Source organism: Oryza sativa, chromosome 2 (assembly GCF_034140825.1).
Source record: "Oryza sativa Japonica Group chromosome 2, ASM3414082v1".
NCBI classification, from domain to species: Eukaryota; Viridiplantae; Streptophyta; class Magnoliopsida; order Poales; family Poaceae; genus Oryza; species Oryza sativa.
In genome coordinates, this window is record NC_089036.1 from 19,392,793 (window position 1) to 19,413,184 (window position 20,392).

The 20,392-nt window shown below is 41.2% G+C and overlaps 2 protein-coding genes across 2 annotated transcripts; one reads left to right on the forward strand and one right to left on the reverse strand.

Moving 5' to 3' along the window:
* Window positions 1–1,612: 1,612 nt before the first annotated feature.
* On the forward strand, window positions 1,613–6,471 carry LOC4329493 (elongation factor 2). The gene is made up of 3 exons (XM_015769749.2): window positions 1,613–1,793; window positions 3,030–3,159; window positions 3,800–6,471. Exons 2-3 carry the CDS (start codon window positions 3,069–3,071, stop codon window positions 6,238–6,240), a joined length of 2,532 nt encoding a protein of 843 aa, XP_015625235.1. The 5' UTR covers window positions 1,613–1,793; window positions 3,030–3,068; the 3' UTR covers window positions 6,241–6,471.
* Window positions 6,472–8,080: 1,609 nt separating this feature from the next.
* LOC107276410 (ethylene-responsive transcription factor LEP) lies at window positions 8,081–9,091 on the reverse strand. The gene has a single exon (XM_026023466.2). The coding sequence runs from the start codon at window positions 9,027–9,029 to the stop codon at window positions 8,310–8,312; it is 720 nt and encodes a 239-aa protein (XP_025879251.1). The 5' UTR covers window positions 9,030–9,091; the 3' UTR covers window positions 8,081–8,309.
* Between the last annotated feature and the right edge of the window lie 11,301 nt (window positions 9,092–20,392).

Genomic DNA, 20,392 nt, shown 5'->3' on the forward strand with positions numbered 1-20,392 from the left:
ATGCAAGACATGGTTTCCTTCTCTTTCCTCATTTATTCATTTGCCACATCATTTTTTATCCTAGGTGACAACTTATTTAATGCTATGGACACCATCCTAGTCATTGGGTTGGGAATGCCCTAATACTTGCAAATGGAGCTATCAGCAATCAGGTCGATCTGACTGAAATTTCTGGTTTAATTATTTTGTTATTCTAGTTGTCAACAAATATCCAGTTATTATAACATGAGATTATTACTCTAAGACAAAATACTAGGATCATGAAATTGCTTTGGCTCGGTACATCCACACTTATTAGATAAACAGGTCGAATGCTTTCACTATCCTTAATGAAATATTCCATTATCTAGTAAAGTCTATAGTAATAAACCATTTCTTTTTTCTCTCCTCCCTTCTCAAGGAAAGATAAACCCTATATACCAAATGATTACATACACCTTACACGTACCACACTTTACATGCCCTTAATTTCTTTTAGGAACCAAGCTTTACTTTACATGCTCTGCTACTTGGTTCACTTTGTGATAAGAGAAAAAGAAAAAAAAAGAGTCCAATTTACTCCCCCAAACTATCTCACTGAATCACTTAACCCCCTAAACTATTTTGCAGCTAATTTTACCCTTGAACTATTAAAATAGTTCACTTTACTGGTTACTTACATTTCACTTCTTTACTGATCTTTTTATACCAGCAATATTTTAAGCTTTAATTTTGTAGAGCCATATGGTCTCATTTTTTTTGCTTATGCTTTTATGCTTATCAGCCAAAATTTAAATTTTCAACCTTAAATTTGGAGCTGATTTTGAGGTTTTTTTCATTGAAGCTTATTTTTAGCCATTGCTTTTAGATCGCTAAGAACACATCTATAAAAGTTTTATTTACAAATTACTTTTCATTTGCAGATATGAAGTTTCGCTTATTCCGCGAATAAGCGAAATAATGGCTCCGATAGATGACACCATTATCAAAGTTCAAAAATTTTCATGACTTTCTGCTTGAACTTTAAAACCTCTATGTTAAATTAGTCTTAGTGCTTCCACCCTAGTAAACAACGATTCACAAATTTCAAAAAATGTTGAGATATAAGTTATAATGCATAAATATATCCCACCATTTATCATTGCAAAATATGACATATAGAAAGAGAAATGAAAAAGAAAAATACTCTTAGAGAATAAGACGAACCATTTTTAATAATTCGAGGTGTAAAATGAGTCAAGAAATTGTTTAGACTCCAGCGAAAAGGGTTAACCCGGAAGTGATATGGTTGGAGTCGCTTCGTGTATAAGTGTTAACCCGGAAGTGATACGGTTGAAGTCGCTTAGTGTATAAGGGTTAACCTGAGAGTGCACTTTCGTTCTCGCTTCGTGTACATACAGTGAATAGTGATATATGATTGGAGGGACAAGCGGACGTTGTAAGTTGGTTGCAACCACACAACTCAGGCAGGCTCACAGCCCAACCAGGGAAACCTACATCTCTGGCCCACGAGGCCCGTTTAGGCCCAGGAGCGAGTCCACAAAGGCATCATCGCATACGTGGGTTGCCGAATATTCGCTCCGCTTCCCCCCTCACGCGAGATATTTCCTCTCCCCCGGTGGGCCGAGCCGCCACGCCACACCGCCCCCTGTATCGCTCACTCGCTTACTATATAGCCAGAGGGGAGGGAGCGGGTAGGGTTTTACCTCCTCCCCCCCGCAGCGCCGCCGCCGCCACACACTCCCCCACATCTCCCCTTCCCTTCCACTCCTCCTCCTCCTCGGATCGGGAGGCGGAGCGAGCAATCCCCCAAGGTGATTTCCTGCTGCTCTTCTCTCATCTCCCCCCATCCTCTCCGTTGCGTGAATCTGTTGTGTGGTTCGTCGTCGATTATCTTAGCTAGGCTAGATTCCTCGCGGTGGTGGTGATTTGAGTGCGTCCATCTGGTCAAAGGTTCGAGGTAGGAGTAGTAGTATGTGTGGGTGCTCTCAGTTCGTTGCATGTTTGGGTTCTGTATCTGGTTTGGATTATCATGTTTAGTGGTTGGCGCGGTAGTTGTAAATCTGTGGGGTTTTGTCACGCTGGTTAATTTTTTGGTTTCGTCCCGGTTCCGATCGACGTTTCTTTGGGTCGTCAGGTGTAGCGAATGGATGGGATTGGTTCGATCCGTCTGGTAGGGATTCGTTCTGCTCGTAGATCTGCTGTGGATTGCTTTCGCGGTCGCCTGCTGGAGCTAATTTGGCAGGATTAGGATGGTTACCCATTTCTCCAGGGCAGATCTATGCTATGTTCGTTGATTGGCGTGTGCTGGCTACAGACTTGTTCATGTTGTTCACTAGATTGTTAAACATGTGACGTCAGCCGGTGATTGCTTGTCTGCCACGGTTTTGTTTGTTGTCCTAGTGAAATATGCACAGATACTTAAGGGCCGTGTTTTTGTTTTCACAATAATGGCAGTAGATGAGTTGAATTCAGTTTGTCATATCGTTTTTGTATCAAAACAAGTTTTTTTCTTACTGGTTAAGTGCTTCTCGCGGTCCCGCCAGAATTTTTATGTACTGGGTATCTCTGTTATGAGTACTCCCATATCCTGCATGTACAGTACTGCAGTGGTGAATTGGTGATGTGCTGATGGTAATGAATATGGCGGAAGTGTATCAGTTTGCTGCTTTTGTTACATTTGATGTGTGTTTTCAAGTTTCATCTTTTTTTTCTTATTAATGCTGCATCTATCAAGCTGTGCAGTTTTTTTCTTTGATCGTCTTAAACCTAACAGTGTAACTGCATCAGTGTGGTATTTGGAGGTAGTATTAGTAAAACTGGACATGTTAAAAATTCGCATTTAGTAAAACTGGACATGTTAAAAAATCGTATTTAGTATTTTGTATCATGTATGATGCTTAATTTTTGTTTGCGATATCAATTATATTTTTATTTGTTGCATTGCTATGTTTTTACTTGAGTCATGCCGTGATATATTTGTAGTTAGAATTTTGATTTTAGGTTTTGTGTTTTGCATGGTTCTAACTGGGTTTCTTTTTTTGGTACAGGAATTTGTATTTGTAGCGTGATTTGCAAAGCTAGTCAAGATGGTGAAGTTCACAGTAGAAGAGCTCCGCCGGATCATGGACAAGAAGAATAACATCCGTAATATGTCCGTCATTGCTCATGTGGACCACGGTATGTGCCAGAATAGTTATGACTGGTGTATTAATATCTGATCATAATGTTATTGTTGGGTTTACTTCAATTGGTTATATTCCATTTCTTATACAATTGACATTTGCAATAATAAATTCATCGGATTCTGTGACATGAGTCGATCACAGTCGATCTCTGCATGATTAGTGCCACAATTACTTGTGCAAGTTAATTCATTTGGAAGGTGGCGATCATTTTAATTTACTCTCTTTGTTGAGACGGGGGGAGTAGTTAATAGTTTGATCATTACTGTGTGTTAGCTTAAATATTTATGCTGCTGTGCTGGTCACCAAAATGGTATGCTAATTTTTTGTATGTGCTATTTTGCAATTTTGCATTGGAAGAATATGTTGTGTATTATGCTCTTTTATTTAATAGCTTGTTTACTTTTGCTTATTGCTAATTTCTCTTTTTGATATGTCATGCTATGCTATCCCTGTCTGTTTACTTTTTTGTTAGTCCCAAGTTCAAAAAAATGCTTACTATTGGGATCCTTTCAAGAACAAGCTATATATGTCCCATCTATTTTAGATGGCTTTGTTTTGTGCAAATTTTCAGCTTTCTATGCCTTAGTTTTGTGCAAATCAAGGTGCACTTACATGCTATGTTCTCTCTGCAGGAAAGTCTACACTTACGGATTCTCTTGTGGCGGCTGCTGGTATTATTGCCCAGGAAGTTGCGGGTGATGTTCGCATGACTGATACCCGTGCAGATGAAGCTGAGCGTGGTATTACAATCAAATCCACTGGTATCTCTCTTTTCTATGAGATGAGTGATGAATCACTCAAGTTGTACAAGGGTGAGAGAGATGGAAATGAGTACCTGATCAACCTTATTGATTCACCTGGGCACGTTGATTTTTCTTCGGAGGTCACTGCTGCTCTTCGTATTACTGATGGTGCTTTGGTGGTTGTTGACTGTATTGAGGGTGTCTGTGTGCAAACTGAAACTGTGCTTCGCCAAGCCCTTGGTGAGAGGATTAGGCCTGTCCTTACTGTGAACAAGATGGACAGGTGCTTCCTTGAGCTTCAAGTTGAAGGTGAGGAGGCCTATCAGACCTTCTCCCGTGTCATTGAGAATGCCAATGTCATTATGGCAACATATGAAGACACACTCCTTGGTGATGTCCAAGTCTACCCTGAGAAGGGAACTGTTGCTTTCTCTGCTGGTCTGCATGGCTGGGCTTTCACACTCTCGAGCTTTGCTAAGATGTATGCTTCCAAGTTTGGAGTTGATGAATTTAAGATGATGGAGAGGCTTTGGGGTGAGAACTTCTTTGACCCAGCCACAAAGAAATGGACCAACAAGAACACTGGCTCAGCTACCTGCAAAAGAGGTTTCGTTCAGTTCTGTTATGAGCCGATCAAGCAAATCATCAACACTTGCATGAATGATCAGAAGGATAAGTTGTGGCCTATGTTGCAGAAGCTTGGTGTGGTCATGAAGGCTGATGAGAAGGAGCTTATGGGCAAGGCTCTCATGAAGCGTGTTATGCAAACATGGCTGCCAGCCAGTAATGCTCTTCTTGAGATGATGATATACCACCTTCCATCTCCGTCCAAGGCCCAGAGGTACCGTGTGGAGAATTTGTATGAGGGTCCTCTTGATGATGTCTACGCAACTGCTATCAGAAACTGTGATCCAGAAGGTCCTCTTATGCTGTATGTTTCCAAGATGATTCCCGCATCAGACAAAGGTAGGTTCTTTGCCTTTGGTCGTGTCTTCTCTGGGAGGGTTGCAACTGGCATGAAGGTGCGTATCATGGGTCCCAACTATGTCCCTGGCCAGAAGAAGGATCTGTATGTGAAGAGTGTCCAGCGTACTGTCATCTGGATGGGAAAGAAACAAGAGTCTGTTGAGGATGTTCCCTGTGGTAACACTGTTGCTATGGTTGGTTTGGATCAGTTCATCACCAAGAATGCCACCCTGACTAATGAGAAGGAGTCAGATGCCTGCCCAATCAGAGCAATGAAGTTCTCAGTGTCCCCTGTTGTGCGTGTTGCTGTTCAGTGCAAGGTTGCCTCTGATCTGCCCAAGCTTGTTGAGGGTTTGAAGCGTCTGGCGAAGTCTGATCCTATGGTGCTCTGTACTATTGAGGAGTCTGGTGAGCATATCATTGCTGGTGCTGGAGAGCTTCACCTTGAAATTTGCTTGAAGGATCTGCAGGAAGATTTCATGGGTGGTGCTGAAATCATTGTTTCCCCACCTGTTGTTTCTTTCCGTGAGACTGTCCTTGAGAAGTCGTGCCGTACTGTTATGAGCAAGTCCCCGAACAAGCACAACCGTCTCTACATGGAAGCTCGCCCCTTGGAGGAGGGATTGGCTGAGGCCATTGATGACGGTCGTATTGGCCCACGTGATGATCCCAAGGTGCGCTCCAAGATCCTGTCTGAGGAGTTCGGCTGGGACAAGGATCTTGCAAAGAAGATTTGGTGTTTTGGACCTGAGACAACTGGCCCCAACATGGTGGTTGATATGTGTAAGGGAGTTCAGTATCTGAATGAAATCAAGGATTCCGTTGTGGCTGGTTTCCAGTGGGCATCAAAGGAGGGTGCTCTGGCTGAGGAGAACATGCGTGGTATCTGCTTTGAGGTGTGCGATGTTGTTCTCCATGCTGATGCTATTCACAGAGGTGGTGGCCAGGTCATTCCCACGGCCAGGAGGGTCATCTATGCTTCTCAGCTCACAGCAAAGCCCAGGCTTCTTGAGCCCGTCTACCTGGTGGAGATCCAGGCCCCTGAGAATGCCCTTGGTGGTATCTATGGTGTTCTGAACCAGAAGAGAGGACATGTGTTCGAGGAGATGCAGAGGCCTGGTACCCCTCTGTACAACATCAAGGCTTACCTCCCTGTCATCGAGTCCTTTGGGTTCTCAAGCCAGCTTAGGGCTGCGACATCTGGCCAGGCCTTCCCCCAGTGTGTGTTCGACCATTGGGACATGATGACCTCTGATCCTCTTGAAGCTGGCTCGCAGGCTTCAACCCTGGTGCAGGATATCCGCAAGAGGAAGGGTCTCAAGGAGCAGATGACTCCCCTCTCCGATTTCGAGGACAAGCTCTAAATTTTTGGCCGCCGCATGTGTTGTGCCGTTACCCTTACATGTTCTAGTTGGTCTACTGCTAAGAGAACTGCTTTCGTTGTCGTATTTCATTTCCCTTTTGTCGAATGCATGTGTTTCACATCAACAATCCTATGTTCGCGTGCTACTGAGAAACTATTTTTACTCTGTCGTGATGTAACGGATGTGGAACCTGGATCATCTTTTTGCTGTCTAAGTTATAGTGTTCACATTCTTGTTGCGTTTCTGTTGAGTGGTATTTATTGTTTCCTTTGGCTTGCCGTTGTAAGTCCGCTTATTTTTGTTCCGTTCTTCCTAGTTTGTAGTTGTTACTTGGTAGAACCTATTCTGTTGTGTGTTCTTCTAGTTTGTACCTGGCACTTGGTACTACCAGTTCTGTTGTTCTAGTTTGTAGGTACTTCATACTATGACGTATCTAGTTTGTAGGTACTTGGTACTATGACGTATCTTGCCTGTTCTAGTTTGTAGGTTACTACGACGTATGTTGCCGTTTGATCAGCTCTTTTGCCTTGTTAACTCCTGGTCTCTGTTTGATCCGAACTGTTGCATTTGAGTAATTTTCCCCCGATTGCTCTGAAGTCTATCTTCGTGTTCAATCTCTTTTCATTTGCTTTAATTTCAATGGGTCATGATGTCATCGACTTATTTCTAATGCCGGATGGCATAGAGCAGGGTTTACCAAATTGTTTGGGTTGGGTTATCGTCACCTTCCGGTTTAACCACGTGACGGACTTTAGTTAGAGTTAAACTACTTTAAATTTAACTAAGTTTGTTTTTTTTATGAATATAGTTATACTAAATTAGTTTCATTAAATCAATAATTGAATATATTTTTATAATAAATTTGTGTTGAGTTAAAAATATTATTATTTTTTCTACAAACTTAGGTAAATTTAAAGCATTTTGATTTTAACCAAAGTCAAAACGTCTTATAACCTGAAACGGATGGAGCATCAAGTTACCATCTAGTGTTACAAAACGTTCAATTCCCTTGTTTAATCCCTAATATTTGTGTTATTCAGATCTGCTTATTCTGATCGCATTCCCTGATCGCTTGCATGATATTGAACTCAACTCACAGACTCCACGACCCCAAAATCTAATACCGCATCATATAGTAAGGGGAAAGCAATAGCCCTATTTGGAAAACTTAACTATATAGGAAACGCTAACCCATCTGAAAAAGCCAAGTACTCCCTCCATTCCAAATTGATGTATATATAGTTTTTTTTAATTATTCCTAAATGATTTACATATTTGTGTTCATTCATTAAGTCTATTCGTTATTTGTGTATTGGAGTAAATGGACATTAATGCATGCATCGATGCACACAAGTATTTATAACCCACATGCAATATCTTGATTTGCTATTAACTAGGAAATAGTGGGGATGGTGCATGTATCGAGTTTGTTGCTAGTGTAAATATAGTATAAGAGAGTTATTAGCTTTTCTTGATTTTGGTGTACCTATGAAATATGTAGATCAATTTGGAATGGAGGGAGTATGTCATAGTCTTTAAGTGATAAAGATTAACTAATAGTCTCTCTTCTTACATGTCCTTAGTCCACCTAATTATCATTTTAAATTAATTGGTTGGGTCCTATCTTGATAGAAGCACAATCATTTTGGAGAAAAAAATTTTAAATTTTTAATGATAGTAGAAACACATTCTTTTTAGGACGGAGCATATAATAATTAGTTGAATAAAAATAAACACCTGAAGATTGCATTGAAGCGCCAGCAGCAACACAAAGGAGCATGTGCATTCCGACTGATGTTTTACACTAACACACAGTGACACAGCCACACAGGAGTAACAAACAACCAAGGCCCATTACAAAACATTGGGCCGAATGGACTCAACCACGAATTAATACACACCAAGACTGACCAGCTGATTATTACACGCGCAGACAACACACACGAGGTTAATTAACACGCGTACATGACGCCACACGACTCGCCACACCGAAGCGTTCGTAATCCTCCGGCGGGCGCGCTCGCCGCCGTCGCCGATCCGCCGGCGACGGCGATCGACGGCGGCGTGTCTCAGTAGTAATACGAGGAGGACGACGACCCGCCGAGCTGGAAGCCGTCGGCGGCGACCTCGTCGGCCGCGGGCATCGGCGAGAACATCGGGCTGTGCACGTACCCCTCCTCGAAGTACACCGCCGCCGCCGCCGCCGACGCGCCCGCGTCGTCGTACCCGCCGAACTCCAGCTCCGACGCGTCGCACCACGCCGCGCCGCCGCCGCCGCCGACGACGTCGAACACGCCACCCACATTCTGACCGCCACCGCCACCGTAAGCCATTTCCTGGGCGTCGCCGCCGTGTGCGGGCTGAGCCGGCGCCGGCAGCGCGGCGGCGGTCTGGGTGTCGGCGCCGGCGCCGGCGCCGTAGTAGTGGCGGTGGAGGTCGTTGGTGGAGAGGTCGGGGGAGAGGTAGGGCGTGAGGGAGGAGCCCGGGGGCAGGTCCGGGTAGGCGAAGTTGGTGCGCGCGGCGGCGCCGCGGATGGTGCGGGCGGCGCGGTCGTAGGCGACGGCGGCCTCCTCCGCCGTGTCGAACGTGCCCAGCCAGTGCCGCTCCTTGGTCGCCGGGTCCCTGATCTCCGCCGCGTACCGGCCCCACGGCCGCCGCCTCACGCCGAGGTATCTCGCCTCGTTCCCTCCTCCACCCCCCTCCTGCTCCCGCTGCTGCTGCTGCTGCTGCTGCCGCCTCGTCTTCTTCTCCGGCGCCGGCGCCGACGAGGAGAAGAAGTAGAAATCCATACTCTTCGAGAGATCGAGGAGAAGAAGTAGTTGTGGTCGTTGGCGATGAAGCTGCTGCTACTGCTGCTGCATGGGGAGGTTGCATGGAGGAGTATATATAAGGGCGGGAAAGCTTAAAAGTTAGTGGGGAAATGGATTAAATAAGCGAGGTGGTACTAATGGGCGATCTTAAGCATGATTAGCAGCAGGAGTAATGGAGGGAAAATGTAATTGGTGCCCTTTTTAAAAAAATTGATTCGTTTGTGGGGGCGGCAAAAGTGGTCAACCAATGATTTGCTCTGGTGGTGACTGCATGATGCATATGCTTGATGGGATGATTAACATGCATGGCCGACTTAGCTAGTTAGCTCTGGATCCATCATACTAACCTTATTAATATTAAATCGAGTTTACATATGGGAATTATGATAGTGATATGCTCAAGTATTAATTAATAAAATTTCCTCTCATCATATGTCTATATCGATATCTTCCATGATAGATTTGCTGGGAGTATTGCAGACTAGTACCGAACTACCGATGTTCAGAGCAATTGATCAAGTGGGAGTTGTGTTAGGCTTGCACCGTCCAGAGTCAGGCAGAAGTACAGTACTTACTTCTAAATTAAACAATAAGTGTATTATGTATAGCAAAGATAGATGGGAATCCTTTTACCATCATATAATCTGGCTGGTATTGCAATTTATACAATAAGTACTATGCATAATTAAAATGCTTCATTTTGATGTGGGAAGATCATGTGCTGATATTCATTTTTGCCCTTCTGTTATTTCAAATGCGCAAAATCCCAAATCCTGCAAAATGAATACAAAATACATAAAGTGCTATTGTCCATTTACTTTTACAAGGGGCGTGCATGATTTGACTTGACGGGAGGTTATATTGCTGGCAGTAACAAAAAATAAGTGATATATAGTAGAGAAAATGTTTTCAAAGATGAATTCAATTGTGCTGTTTTTCCTGTTTCAAGATATACTTACTGTTGGACTAATTGTTAGTAGAGAGCTCGCAAAGAATGAATCTTGGAGTACATGGGCGGCCTATAAAATCAACACAGAGAGTACCCACTAATTAAGGTTCAAGGTTTTCTGTCCAAGATAGAGAATACTAAGCTTATTATTCAAGGAAAAAAAATGTAATACCATCGTCCTCCAGAAATAGTCTATTACATTCATGTTATACCTATCTATAGGATCTATAAATAATTCGAAATGAAGAAGACAATGAAACATATATCAACTGGTCAAAATAGGAATCATTTACACAACAGAAGTATAAATGATGAACAATAAACTACAAGATTCTGACTTATAATATGCAACTTCTGGGACATATTAATTTTCCTATACGTTGGTTGCGAAATGTGTACAACAAGATCCAAACCGACCAAACTGTGATTCTGATTATTCTAATGCCAAGTTGCAAAGATTAGTCTCCCTGTCATGTGTTCTCTCCCACTGATGTCTTGATTTCACTGTCCAAGACCACAAGTCAAGGTCAAAGTTTGTAGGGGGCAAGAACGGCATGAAAATATACTGGTCCTAATGCAAACTCTAACTTCACATGCCGCCTTAATACCTGAGGTGATTATCGTTTTCCTGCCTTTGATTGACTAGATTAGCTAGCTACAGAAGATCGCGGTGTGTGTAGTGTGGTCTACCTACACAATATTTTTCTATTCATTCGATCATGCTCAAGGGATCAAGTGAAGTAATCAGTAGATAATATAATGGGATCTAATATAATAATGATGCCTAGCACTAACTAAAGCTAACTAGCTGGATGCTCAGTAAATGAATTGGGCCATTGGATTGTACTGTACCTAAAATCTACAAAGAGAGATTTTATAATGTTCTTTATTGATAGTAGAATTTATCTAAACATTATATTGTGGGCAGTCTCGGCGGTAGCTTTCTTATTGGTCTGGTGATCGGTCCAGTGTTAGGTTTCTGCTTTGACTCTGTGTAGGGGCTATTGATGCGTGGTAGTGGTTTTTTTTTTCATTCCTGACCACTAACTTTCAGGGTACTAGCTAATTTGTAATGTTTTCGTACTCTATTTAATGAACCATCATTCTATCTGGTGCTGATCGTTAAAAAATGAATTTTTCTAAACATTTTATTTTTTTCTAATCTAATATGTCATGTCTATTTATACCAGCTACCATCTTAACTATATAAGGTATTAGTATAATTTTTTGTATTAGTAGTAGAAATAATAAATCAATAATACTGTCAATAGAGACTACCCTTGATTTGTAGCGTTCCAGTAGTAAACTACTCCTATATTAGTTCAACTGAAAGGTGAAGTCCACAGCAGTATAGCAGTTTGTCGCCGGTTTGGCTGGGATCATGAAGGGCGCCATTATTATGTTGCTTCCCAAATTTTGCTGCGCTATATATATAGCTTATGAAACTCTCTAGCGATCACTAGCAAAGTAGCACGAACTATTGATGCAGTTTCAGCAAAGAGCAAGATCTGTGCGTGTCGTGGGTCATTATATATTTTTTTTCACGAACGCGCAAAAAGATTGCACGTCAATATATTAGAGGAATAGAGTTTTTGTTACACACCGCAATTGGCCAGACCGGCCTACGTCAGGGAAGGGAAAAAATAAAGTTAAAAAACAAGGAAGAGAAAAAAGAAAAAGAAAAACTCGAATGCTACTCCAAACAACGAGAAGGGTCAGAGCCACGCTACACTCCCAACAAGTTCCCAAAGGAAGCAACGCTCACTAACGACCACAATCGGCCCTCCGACAGGATGGACTCTTGGACCACTGAGACCGAAGAGAGCGCGGAGTCAATCACCCTAGAGTTACGTTCCTTTCATAGCTGCCACAAGACCAGGAGGACCAGGGAGTCGAAACTGGAACGGAGGTGATCAGGTAAACCAGCACTGGAAGATGGCCACCAACCCTAGAGCCAGCTGCCACGGGGGGCGAGAGGGCAGTCCAGCTAGGAGGCGACAGCACCCGTAACCAGACCTGACGAGCGAAGATGCAATCGAGGAGGATGTGGTTCGCCGTCTCGAGCTCTTGAGCGCAAAAGGGGCAGGCCAAGTGGCTATCGATGCCACGCTTTTGGAGGAATATATATTCTTATTATAAATAAACTATGATCAAATTGTTTATTGTAGTAAATCAAACTAAAATAAATGAAAATTTTGTTGCACCAGACACAATTACATTTATGTGTGATGATCTAATTTCTTATTTGTAACAATGTGTTGATGGAGTTGTGGGTGATGACTTAATTAATACCAAGGTTTATATCCTGGTGCCTATAAATATATTACGCTCGTAGATGTGTGCTTTTAATAGAAAAAATTAGTGAGGTCAGATATTTGCTGCTGGCCTCCTAAACGTGTGTAGAGACATAGTGCAGGAGCATGCATAATGGAAATGGGAGCATGGTAGTCATGGGAGACTGCGTATGAGGAAGGATATCCCTTCCGTCGGTACCCTTCGATCATTTGCTGGTATTAAATGTTAATAACGTAGTACTACCTCCGTATTGTATTTTAATGTATGACGCTGTTGAATTTTTTTTAACGTTTGACCATTCGTCTTATTTAAAAAATTTATAAAATTATCATTTATTTTACTGTGACTTGATTCGTTATCAAATATTCTTTAAACATGACATAAATATTTTCATATTTGCATAAAAAATTTGAATAAAACGAATGGTCAAACGTTGGTCAAAAAGTCAACGGCGTCATACATTAAAATATGGAGGGAGTACTAGTTATGAATATATTTTTTTTGATTTTTTTTACGATCCAAAGGTGAAGGTATGGAAATCTTAGGTTTTTAATTTAATGATAAAATATAATATCTACTTAAGTTCACCACTATAAAGGTATGCATGGAGATTAGAAAGATTTACGTTAAAAATATGGCACCTACTCCGGTACCTTAAAGAAAAAAAAATCTCAACTCCATTTTTTAACTGCTTAATTAGTACACTAGATGGGACATGTTTGGTAGGGGAGTACCTATACATTTTTCGAAAGATTTTTATAATCGTATCACACAGATTTTTAATCTTTATATTAAAATCCGATAGATATAATAAAAAGCAAAAAGCAATTAAGAAACACCATAATGAACATTAAATTACCATATCCTCAAGAAAAAGACCAAATCCAATACAAAATTTAAAATTTACATGTGAAGATTCAAAAATTACAGTGTAACTTACAAAAGTTACAGTGTAAGTTTCATAAATTACACTGTAACTTACAAGAAAATGCACTGTAAATTTGAGTGAGAAAATCGAGTGAGAGATAAGAAAAAATCTTTCGAGTGAGATATAGCAAAATCGGTTTGGTAGAGCTCATCACCCAGCTCCTGAATCCTTACTGAATATGGAATTTGTTGGCTACAATAGTAAAAGTAGTTTAATTAATCCTATATATATTTTTATATAAATGTGATTAAGATGGCTCACCCAAACAACATTATTCTACCCCTAGCTCTATCTTAAACAATTCCGGATCCCTTTGACACAGGCCCATGCATATATAGCTTCATGCTTACTAAACGGGAAAATAAAAAGGAAAATTGGTATTACCATGATCCCGAAAAAGTTAAGCTTGTATCCTTCTGGAAGGGTTGGGGGCGGTGGATTAGGACGTAATTAAATAAGTGTTAGCTAAAAAGCTTGAAAAAAATCAATATGATTTTTAAAATATTTTTTTTTATAAAAAAGTACCATTTAGCAATTTGAAAAGTGTACGCACTAGAAACAATAGAAACAATTGAGTAGAAGTTAGGAAAGGGGAAAAACACACCCTACGACTGGGTTCGTTTGTATGGTTGGAGAGAGCTAATCTTTTGTTTATTGTGAGCACATTTTCTAAACTATTAAACAATACGTTTTTTAAAAAATTCAATATCAAAATTGTTTTAAAAATAAATAAATAAAATTTTAAATTTATAATATTTAATACTTAATTAATCATATGGGAATCATCGGCAATGTTTTCTATGATGGTGAATAGCTAAGCCAAACAGCTACATACCTCCTCCGTTCAAAAAAGAATCCAATCTTAACTATGAACCTGGACATATGCGTGTGTTTATAGCTAGGATTTATTTTTTTCAGGACGGAGCAGTAGAACGTAGCCTAAAAAAGAATGCATACATGATCCATCTTTTCCTAGAAATATACTTGAGAAAATCTTGGCAATAATCTAACTGACATATAACACGTCACACACATGATGGGCGATGGAGGAGCACCCCTTAGCTCTGCCCCAAAGTATTGAAACAAAATCTAAGTTTGTGCGCATCAATCGATTGAAGTGCGCGTGTTCGTTGAAAGGTCATAAGAGAGTGAGTGATGATATCGCGCCATATATCTTTCAATCACTTTTAAAGACTTCTTATGATTGCCCCCTGATGCAAACGAACCTTCTAATGATGAGAAGAGGAGATGGCACTTTATATTAGATTAATGTAGGATTTGATGATCAGATGCATACATAATAGAACTAATTAGACTTGTTGTATGCATGGGCCCAAAGGCACAAGTACCTTCACATGATTAGTTGGGTTCAGATAAATGATTGGCATGTGCCTCCCTTTGCTTTAAGATGCCCCTTCCTCTTGTAGTCTTGTTGGATCCAGGTTTTATATGCATAGATCAATTGAAAGCTTAAAACTTTTCATCACAAAGCAAGCTAATCATTTGATTCATTGTACATATTAGGATAACATTGTATCTTTTTTGCTGCGTACCATTTGATACCCACTTTAACTGAAAAGAAGATCATATATGTGTATGCTCTTACTGGAAAACCTGATCAGTAGTAACTTAGTAGATAGTGACTTTTTTTTTTAATCAAGTGATCTTATTTTCATCGCACTTGTTGGGGCGAGTTTTTTTTTTTTGGGGGGGGGGGGGGTGGGGGATGGTAAGATTTCGTTCTTTTGAATTGTTATACAGGCTCACAACTCTGTTTCTCTGCAGGAAAAGAACTATGGGAGTATCAAAATAATGAAGTTGAGGAATGCATAAACCAATATATTTGGTTTATTTTGGAATATGCAAATATAGCCAATGACCCAAAAAGCCATCACAAAACTTGGATGGAGGCATGGTCCAAAATTTTGAGAATTAGTTAAGTCTTTCTATCGAAGATCTGAGATACTTGTATATGATCTGATGGATATGAAAATGAGCAAGATTGATGATTTCTCATCGCCTTTTCTCTTTAAAAAGGACCATCATGTGCATCTAACTTAATTATTTGTTTTTAGAGAACTTCACATATAGGCATAAATTAATAACACAAAACCGTAGGTTTTATGATTTTGTTCACAATGCAAACCACATGTCAGACCCAAGATTTCCTTATACCCCGGGCCAAATCTAATTGCTACTATCCCATATCATAAATGAGACCCACACTAATGCAAAACAAAAGGTACAAATTGTTATTGTTAGTTTCAAAAGGAAAAAAAAGAAAAACAATACAAGAAACAACATCTAACCTCAAAATGACAACTATATTAAGTGTTATCCATCGAACTAGCATAGGCACACTGTGTTGTCAAAATGCTCCTTGGTCATCGCCACCAACAACCATGGTGATCTCGCGGTAGGCGAACATAATCAATGCAACAACAATGAACACCTTATCCAACCTAGAGTCGTGCAGGTGGAAGAGTTGCAGGTGCCACATCCCTTTCCCCGTTATCACCGGTCGCCTGCGACACTTTAGCCATCTAGGCCCCTTGATGGCGGTGCTACTTCTTGATGACCACCTACTTCTAGCTTTTCACGACGATGGATATGTAAATAACACCGTGGGACTAATATTTCTGCCGCCGCCACCCCAACTTTAGCATGCGCCTGCAGTAGGCAGCAGCCCCAACGGTGGAGTAGCTACCCCCGGCATATGGAAGAGAGTCCAACTATGAACGTGCCATAGAGCCACTGTTGTTGCCGTTGAGGATTTGGACTTCAACCTGGGCAATCTGCGATGCCAGAGCTTGAGGGATCAGAGTTCGCACCGATTGGCCTCTCGCCGCTGGCGGCGCTTGTCATTTCTTCTCGTCTCCGATTGTGCTCTAGTCACATTGAGAGTGGGGAGGGTAGCCATGGGGGGTGCAAGTTTGTTCGTGGGCCGGTTTTCATTAGCCTAGTCCAAGAGCGAGCATGTTCTCCATCATGCTCACTCAGCTCCGTTCGATGGCGAACGAATGGAGCAGATAGGCTGAATGTCCCTCTAACGTAGACTGCAGTACGTTAGATGATTTAGTTCTGGAGGAAGTGGGGGCACATGTGTCAGATCATCTCCCATGAGCGCGTAGTGCCGTAGCAGTAGCAAAGGGGTTAGGTAATAAAGAGTATTGGACCATAGATGCTAGCCTGATGGGCCTCGGGCCAAACCAATAGGGGCTCATTGCTAGTTGGGCTAGACCCTGGGCCATGGCCTAGGATAGTAAAAACAAACAATAGCTTAATTTCCGTGTTATTTGGTTTGAATTTATCTCCTAAACTTCAAGCATAACTCAAATTTGAGAACCTGTTTAGCTTGATGGTTATTGTTTTATTTACAAAATATTTTTATTTGCCACCAAATTAGGTTTTCTTTTTAGGGGGAGGGGGAGAGGAGTGACTTACCGTGCATTTAATTTTCTTATAACAAAAAACTTTTTTTTTTTAAAAAAAACAAACATAACAAAAACTTTAGGATACCACTGTTCGAGACCTTCAAGTGTTGTGAAAAATCAAAAGTTAGGTTGGGTTTAAAATCAATATTTTTGAATAGAAGAGCAGAGGTGTGCCCCTCTCAGCATGACAATTCAACCAACAAAGGACAAACAAAAATCTGTAAACCTCATAAAAGTTAATATGGAAAGAGCACTGCTACACGTACTCTAACACATACTATTTGCAGTCAAATTTGTTTTTTCTGTTAAATTTGAACTTGCATTTTTTTTGGGGAAAAGAAGATATATTATTTAGATTTTTTTTAGATAATGGATTTTCATTAATCCGGCCTCTATATCCACGAAGGATATACACAGCCAAATATTACTTAGAATTAGCTTCCTCTCTTACAATATGTGATACGGAAGGACAACCATCCTCTAGCCAAAAATTAGACTCCTCCTCACATCTAGCTCTGTTTGCTAAAATATATGTGTTGAGTACATTTATCAGTACTCTATTTGCTACACGTACTCACAATTTTGACTACGGGGGATTTTTGAATAACAATCTCCCTATTTCTAGACATAAGAGCATTGATCTCCCTGATTATATAGGCCAGGGTAGACAAATCCTTCTCTGCATATTGCAGCATGCGTACCGCTTCCAAGCAGTCTGATTCCACCACGATCGGTTTTAGAGTCCATTGAATCGCCAAAGCAATTCCTTCCTTGTATGCTAGAAGCTCCATTTCCCGTGCATCAGAGCACCTTCCAAAAAATCTGCAGGAAGAAAAGATGACAGTTCCCCTCTCATCTCTCAAGATCGTGCCAGTGCCTCCATTCTCATAATTCGGATCAAAAGAGCCATCTACATTAAGCTTCATCCATCCAGGCTGTGGTTTCCTCCATTTCTGAATCCAAGCCTGCTGAGCACAAGCCTTTTTAACTGACGGCCCCGGGAGATAGCTAACCACATGTTTCCCTTTTGCCAAATTAGCCATTGGGTGTTGTCGGATTTCTAATAGTGAAAAGATATAGTGATCTCTTGAAACCTCCTAGATGCCTCAGTTGGTGGAGCTGGTTTCCCATGAAGGATCTCATTTCAGCAGTACCAGTTCTCCACAAGACCATTAAGAACATGGCATGTTCTTCTTCCGGGCGTAGCTCTAGTTGATAAAAAAATCTTGGATGAGGCTGAACGCCTAACAACACACCACTCTGACAAACTCCCGGTACTCTACATAGCTTCCCACAAAGCTTTGGCAAGAGGACACCGACACAGCGCATGAAAGACATCCTCTGTTTCCATCCCACATACAGTATATGGATCTGAACTTGCATATTTGTATAGTGACATATTATATGTTGATCTATCATATCAAATTTTCTTAACGACATGTAAAAACGAGAAGTTGTCTCCTCAAAAGGTAAATAAACTTCCGCACAATATTGCACAGCAACTAGCAAGACAATGTACAACAAGTCCTAATAGCAAAGCACGGCTAAAGAACATAGTAATCTAGTTCTAGCCACAAGATGTATGCATAGGGATTTGTATTTTCTTTTTCAAAAATACAAATTGGACAGGATAAAGAAGAAGAAAAAAAGTCCACACCTGCACCCTTAGCGAGAAGCACGCATTACACACGCCGAAGAATCAAACACGAAAGGTATAACCTACAAATGGATTATGCCATTGTGGTTTAGGGATTCATGACCAAAGTTAATTAGCTCCATGCTAGCTAGGTGGCCACCCAGCCATGTGGACTACGGAATAAAATGGATCGGTGTTGTCAAACTCCGGTCTCCTTGATAGCTAACATGTTCATCTTGTAGCAGGGAGCCTACATGATTAGCAGTACGAAGGCTCTAGTGCTAGCTCTAGCATATCTACAGCTTCTCACCTGGTTTTCAGATCTGCTACTCCACAATCCATATGCCGTTTTAGTCTACAAGAAATTTACACCGCAAATCGTCATAACCTATGAGAAACCTATGAGAAGATGTTCATAGGACTTTGCTTTTCAGAAAACAGTACAAACATGGAAAGAATAATTAGGTATAAATACGAGTACATATGTCAAATCTATGATTTGAATACTGGTGGACAGATTAAAAAAAATATGACCAGCTGTGCAGTTAGTAATTTCATAAGAAATTTGCTATAACGGTTTTCTTCATGATCTTAAATGTGTAAGAAATTGGGACTTTTACGCACAAATCAACCTGCTGCAGCATCGAAGTTGAGCACATACGTGTTATCTATTTTTCAGTGACTTAGGCTAAAACTTCCACGTGTCCATTTTGGAGATTTATGTGGGCTTCACCGGAATACTAGTCAAAACTGGACTATAAGTGATTAGATGCATGGGCTGAAAAATCTGATAAAGTTGCTGGGCTACGGCGTAGGCAACTAAGCTGCGTGACCAAAAACTGCCATGGGCCCATGGAAAATGTTGAAATCCAATTGGCAACCTTAACCCTGTTGGTTTAGGTAATAAGTCCACTTGGACTCCCTTAACTAGTGGCAAAATCTGATTCGTATAGTTGAACTGTATAATACCAGGTATCTAACCCCTCAACTATTAAAATCGGTACAATTTAACTCTCTAGGCGGTTTTGTTGATGTGGCATCTACCGGATCCATTGTTTTGCTTATTAGGGGAATAAGCGAAATGACATATTTCCAAACGAAAAATAATTTGTGAATAAAACTTTTACATACGTGTTCTTAGCGATCTAAAAGCAAAGACTGAAAAATAAACTTCGATGAAAAAACCCCAAAATCAACTCCAAATTTAAGGTTGAAAATTCAAATTTTAGTTGATAAGTATAAGCATAAGTGAAAAGATGAGGCCCTATGTAGCAGTGTTAACCTGGTCTTTGTCCCACAAATATATATATGTATATATATATATGGGACCTATTTGTTATTCACCAAAAAATAGAATGAGCCCACATGTCATCCTCCCTTTCTCTCCCTCCTCTCTCTCTCTCTCTCCCCCTTTCTCTTTCTCTCCCCTTTCTCTTCGCCTTTAGCCATCTATGGGGTCGGGGGTCTGGAGTGGCGATGGCAGGAGGGAGGGTGGGCAGGCGGCTTGGCCTGCAGAAGCGTCGCCGCCTCCTCCTCCGCCTTCATTGCCAGCACCACCCCTAATCCGCTGAGAGCTAGCTTATTATCGTCCGCCTCGCTATCCAAGGCTGTCGCGTGGGGAGGGGGGAGGTAGCACCGCCGAGCTTGTGGGCGTGCTGGCGCAGGGCAGAGAGATGGGGAGGAAGGACAAAGAGGATAACATGTGAGCCCCACATGACAGGGGTCCTATATTTTTTTTATGACAAATAAGTCCCACTTATATGTTTTTAGTTCTTATACCACATAAGTGCCACGCCAATACCACATGGGCAAAGATCAAGTCAACACCGTCGTGTGCCACGTCAACAAAAACATCCTTCAAAACCGTTGAGGAAGTCAAATTGTACCGGTTTTAATAGGTGGGGTCGAGATATCCAGTATTACGGTTTAAGAGTACGAATCAAATTCGGCTACTAGTTAAGGGAGTCACAGTGGACTTATTCCTTGGTTTAGACCTGGAAGTACAGTAGTACACGTGGTTGAGTATAAAGTAATGGCCCAGCCCACAAAATTTTGTTAGAAAACAATATATACTGACTCGATCATCGATCACGTTGCCTT